Here is a 5,722-nt window from a genome sequence, read left to right on the forward strand (position 1 = left end):
TCCTCCCATGTCTTAGCAGGTGCGGCAAGAGCAAGACGCAGTGGTTGGAGAAGCGGGTGAACTAGAAGAGACCTTGACGCAGAAATTGGATAGCGACTCCGTTTTCTATGCCGACTTCATTGCCATGCTTGATCAGGTGGACCCAGCTTTGGAGAACGTGGTTCTCCCACCCTCGTTTGAGTTGGGGATAGATGACATTGGACGAGAACCAGCCCGCTCTTACGAGCTCGGATACACTCGTGCCAGAGATCATCAACCAGAAGGCCCCGTTTTAAATTACGCTAAGGATGTCACCGTGCCCCGAACCGTCCTCCTCAAAAGCCTGGTAGTAAGAAGAAGTGAAGTAGTTGCATAAGTCGTTAACAGAACTGTCGTTTATTGATATTGTTGTAGTATTTTGGGACACCACTTTTGGTCCTTCCCTGCTGTGAAGGGAATGTTAAATAGTCCTTGTTTTGTTAAACACTTATGATCTACCATTGTGTAGACTATTGTGGTATCAGTATTACCAGTACTCTAGTTACATTTTGAAGATGTTTGACACTCTTTGTATTGTGAGATATGTGAACAAACATGGTCACAATGTTGTAGTAAACTAGTAACATTTTGATGCTGACTATAAAAGTCAGCAAGTTATAAACCACGATTGTTATCTTATTAAGTTCAACTCAGAACGCTTAAACATAGGTACATGTCTCGATATGATGGTCACATTTGCAACAATGACATATATGTCACCATGATTAGTCAATGATGTTCCCTTGTTAACAGTTAAGTCACCATGTTAACTTTAGTATGTAAGCAGATGTAAATAAAACTTTGAAAAATAATGGTAACATCCAAAGCTAAATCGTCATCATATTGATCAACAGAAAAGCACTTTTGATAGGTGGGAGAAGAAACAAAATAATATTAGTTTATGACAAAAAAAATGGTGACATTTGAGTATAACTAATAATGTCACCTCCTTCTTTTACAAATGTGATCAGATAGTAGCATCTTAATATGGAAACATGTATGAACAGCTAAGAGGAATAAACCATATTTTCAACAGAGAGACACATTTTGAAGGTCGCAAAGTATAAAAAAATAAACAACCATACACTGAAACTTAAAGTCAAAATACTTAGTTTATGATTAAAAATAGTGACATTGGTAGATAACTAATAATGTCACCACCTTGTTCACAAATGTGACCAGTTCGTAGCATCATAATATGGTAACATGTATGAACGCAGATATATCAATCTGATTTCATATATGTTACAGCTTATATGAGTACAGTCTTAACACAAAATAAACTGGTCTAACAAACAGTTCATAGTACCCAAAAAAATTCCCGAAAATGTTTGAGTTATGTCATGTGGGGCCGTGTAGATCAAATCAGACGCGGAACAGGGGTGTACATGGTACTGCCTTGTTCAGTCGCTTTCTTAGCCTTCTTCTTTGGCCCCAGATTCCTTTTTTTACGTGCACTATGACCCTTTGTCGTACAACGTACTGGATCTAGAATTGGGGGACCAGTCGGGTCTACGTTGGGTAGATCTTCGTTACGTTGTTCTTCGTCCATACTAAGTTTGGACAGTAACGACTGCACTTCCTCATTAGCCTTCATACACAGCTTCTCAAAAACAAGTCTTGCCTCAACAACATTGTGGCATTTAGTGATAAGATGGTTTGTAGCTATCAACATTGAACGACGCCAGTTGATGGCGTCATTAGCAGAGCTTCTGCGAATGTCGCTTGGGAGGAGCCTCTCCCACACAGCGTTTTTGGAAAATTTTGTCCATCTGCGTAATATGTACCTGTTCGGTATCTCCCCAACAGAATGCATGTGGAGGACACGGATGATGTGACTGCAAAACATACCCATAACCTGGAACTTTCGGCAAGTGCATTCAATTAACTGATTAGAGCAATCATACGTGACATGATGTGCCCCTTCCTCAGAAGCAGCGGGTTGGACGCGGTACACCAACAGAGGATCATCAACTGGCAAGAATGTGGCACGAGTTCCCATGGCAAGAGCGAATTCTCTCTCAAAGATGCGAAAGAGCTCCACAGTATAAACTTGAGATGCATGCAGCAACAAATCAGCAAGAGGGTACACGGAGGTTGGCGTAGATCTTATACAGTTGAATTCTTTCCACTCCTCCTCACTTCTCCATCTTCTCACCATGGTTTCAAATATCCCAAAGAAAGCGGTCAATGACGTGGTCTTCTAAGCTTGGAAACCCATAGCAGGGTTTGTGCTCTCGCTCCTCTGAGACGATAATATCCCGGCAGAAAAGTATTCATTGTTCAATGCAGTGCTCCATTTCACTCTATGTATATATAGTCTCTTAAAACATGAATGGCCCTCTAACCCATAGTCTTTCAACATTTTGAGCCAAGTTTCTTCAAATTCAGGCTCATTGTAACAACCGTTGAGACATTTGTTGAATAAGTTTTGAAACGGTCAGTCACCCTTTAATTTCCCAAAGTGAGATATTGCGTTTTGTTGAATGTGCCACTGACATAACCTATGTCTTGATATGGGATAGACCTGTGGACATGTCACCATTATTAGTGTAAAATGTTATCACCAAAATATACATTAAGATGGTTACATCTGGTTTGTTAATGGATTCATGCATAAGTGTAACCATCTTTAATAGTCAATAATGTAGAGACTTTGGAGTGTCTATAATATAATTGTAAAAATGGTTACATGTTAATTATAATTATAAATATTAATAGCTTAGAGAATAATGTAAGGAGTATACAAAATTATTGATATGATGTGTCAAGATCTTATACAAACAACATTTATCGTGAGCATGGTGTCATCTGATAAATGTGATACAATGTTAGTATCAAATGTTATAAATGTAACCACAATTCAGATTGATAGAAGGAGGGACATATATCAGCTCAAATGACGACATGTTAATTAGAATTATAAATGTTGGTTGCTTAGAAAGTAATGTAAGCAGTATAAAAAAGAAAATTATATGAAGTTCCAAAATGTTATACTGATTACATTTATAAATGAAAATGGTGTCATCTGATATATGTGGTTCAATGTTAGTGTCATAGTGATTTAAATATAACCACTTTTCAGAGTAATAGGAGGAGGGACATATATCAGCTCAGATGGCGACATGTTAATTAGAATTAGAAATGTCGGAAGATTAGACAGTAATGTAAGCACTATAAAAAATTATTTATATGAAGTGCCAAAATCTTATAGCGATAACATTTATAAATGAAAATGGTGTCATTTGATAAATGTGTTACAATGTGACTGTCACAGTGGTTTAGATGTAACCATTTTTCAGATTGCTAGAAGGAGGGACATATATCAGATCAGATAGCAACATGTTAATTAGAAATAGAAATGTTGATAGCTTAGAGAATAATGTAAGCAGTACAAAGATTATTTATACAAAGTGTCAAAATCTTAAACTGGTAACATTGATAAATGAAAATGGTGAAATCTGGCAAAAGGAGGGACATATATCAGCTCAGATGGTGACATGGTTATTACAATTAGAAATGTTGATAGCTTACATAATAATGTAACTCAGTAATGTAAGGTTAACTTGATAACATATATATGCAAAAATGGAGACATGGTCTGTTTATGCATAATGTGGATAGCTCTAATGAGATAATGTCAAACCTTTTTGATGGCATTTGCTATTGCTTGGTCTTGGTCAGTGAAGATAGAGACTGGTCGGATTTCATCTCCCATAGATTCATTGAAGACTTTGAATAACCACTCAAATGATTCTTGATTCTCGTTCGACAGGAAAGCACACCCAAGCATAACGTTCGACCAATGATTGTTGATACCAACAAAGGCTCTACAAATAAGATTGTATCTATTCGTACGATAGGTAGTATCAAATATGATTACGTCTCGGTACAACAAATAGTCCTCTATCATCATCGGATCCCGCCAAAATATGTTACTTAATCTTCCTTCTTCATTAAATTGAACACGGAAGAAGAAACCCGGCTCCTCCGCTTGCCTACTAGTCAGAAGGTTGATCAATGTTGCTGCATCCCCTCCTTCAATTTTTTTCATCCGCAGTCTGTTTACGTAATTAATATAATCTCGTTTTGTGTGCCCAACGAACTCATCACCGCCAGCAGCTGTCGCATCAACTCTGAATTGCACAGAAGGGGGCACATGCGCTTCGGTCATTGCCTTTATTAACTCGCCCTCCGCTTCTGAAATTTTACGCTCAGACCTATGGTGATGCTGCCACTCGGGGGGGGGGGTTAACGAGTGATTATGTTCAATCTCATGCTGAAGCACCTCCCATACACCTTCCGCATTTACTTGCGTCTTGACGCAGGCTTTGCACTCGCAATGAGTAATTGAAACATTCCTCAAATTGCCGTTGAAAACTTTAACGTCACCATTTAAACCGCCTTTACTCTTGTTCCCGTGATTTCCTTCGCAAGAGCATCTAAAGTATCGCTCAATGAACGGTCTATCTTTCTTGTTAGCCCTACGAGATGTAGATTTCTTGACGCTAAATCCAATGTGTTGCGAATGTTTGATATAGAGAGCGTAAATATGCTCCCATTTCGCTGCTTTGATTCCAAGAAGAGAACCAGATAGGTCAGTACCTGTGACAAATGCAACCGATTTAGACACATCGTGTTAGGATAATAACACTGTGTAATAAACTGTAAACTTCATACACAGAAAACCTAAAATGGTAGCCGATATGCATTAACATGGTTACATCTGAATCTATGTTGTTCTTGAAAATATAATTAACAAACTAATATTCAGTAACTGACAAACTCATAAAAATATGTTTTAGTAAGCTACAAGATTTATGTAGAAGACAACAAAGTAACATCTTTACATGTTAGAGTATTATCATCATTGTCACAAATTCATCGTTGTTAACGATTTAACAGCCACAACAAAAGTTATCAACGACACAAATATTGCCCTAGCTTGAGGTATAATGCCCTAAATATCATCAAAAAACAGAACATAACAATAATTACCATCATAAATAGGAAAAAAACGGACCTTTATTTATCATCATCGTCACAAATTTGTCGTCAGTAACGACAGACACTACACTATCATCGTTATCAACAACACCCATATGATCTTCTAAAACCGTCTCTAAAGCCAAGCAAACATCTGCCTCTGACATTTTTTCTTTGTGATTAATAATTGTAAAAATAATGTGGGTATTTTCGTTGAAGATTTACATGATGTTTTTTGTGAAGAATTAGTGATGAAGATGAGCTTGAAAATGAAGATGAATTAGCATAGGATTTTTTTTTTGAAAGAAAAGGGGTGACTGACAAGGGAGTGACTAGTGTCCCAAAAAGTTTGATGGGTTGGAGTTAGAGTGGGGTTGGGCTGCTAATATAATATTTGGGCTAGCACAAAAATCGAGATAACCTAATAATATTCTAATGAACCCACTACCAACCCACCCGCCCAAATCATTAGAATATGCTATTATTTGAATCGTCTCCCCCTTGTGACGGATATAGTGCGTCTTCAATGAGAATTTGTGATTGATATATAACTCGAGTGAAGGTGGTTTAATTGTATTACATGCATATGAAACCGTCAGAAAGCGATAAAAAGATGAATTAAAATGAAATAAAACAAGTTAGTTATCATGCGATGTCGGGATTGATTTGTATACAAAACTTAAGTAAGAGACGGAAATTGGAAAATAAAGATCGATGA

General features: G+C 37.3%; 1 protein-coding gene across 1 annotated transcript; it reads right to left on the minus strand.

Moving 5' to 3' along the window:
- Positions 1-3,658: 3,658 nt before the first annotated feature.
- Positions 3,659-5,171, minus strand: LOC141614289 (protein FAR1-RELATED SEQUENCE 5-like). Its single transcript, XM_074433048.1, has 2 exons — positions 5,042-5,171; positions 3,659-4,623 (listed from the first exon to the last, which is right to left on the minus strand). Exons 1-2 carry the CDS (start codon positions 5,169-5,171, stop codon positions 3,659-3,661), a joined length of 1,095 nt encoding a protein of 364 aa, XP_074289149.1.
- Between the last annotated feature and the right edge of the window lie 551 nt (positions 5,172-5,722).

This window comes from Silene latifolia, chromosome 11 (genome assembly GCF_048544455.1).
Source record: "Silene latifolia isolate original U9 population chromosome 11, ASM4854445v1, whole genome shotgun sequence".
Lineage (NCBI taxonomy): Eukaryota > Viridiplantae > Streptophyta > Magnoliopsida > Caryophyllales > Caryophyllaceae > Silene > Silene latifolia.

What these genes read in the sequence shown, in the direction of transcription:
- LOC141614289 (XM_074433048.1), bottom strand. Translation starts at nt 5,171, where the DNA reads ATGTCAGAGGCAGATGTTTGCTTGGCTTTAGAGACGGTTTTAGAAGAT. An exon ending in GACGATGATGATAAATAAAG is followed by an intron (nt 4,624 to 5,041) that starts GTCCGTTTTTTT and finishes CATTTGTCACAG; the next exon opens with GTACTGACCTATCTGGTTCT.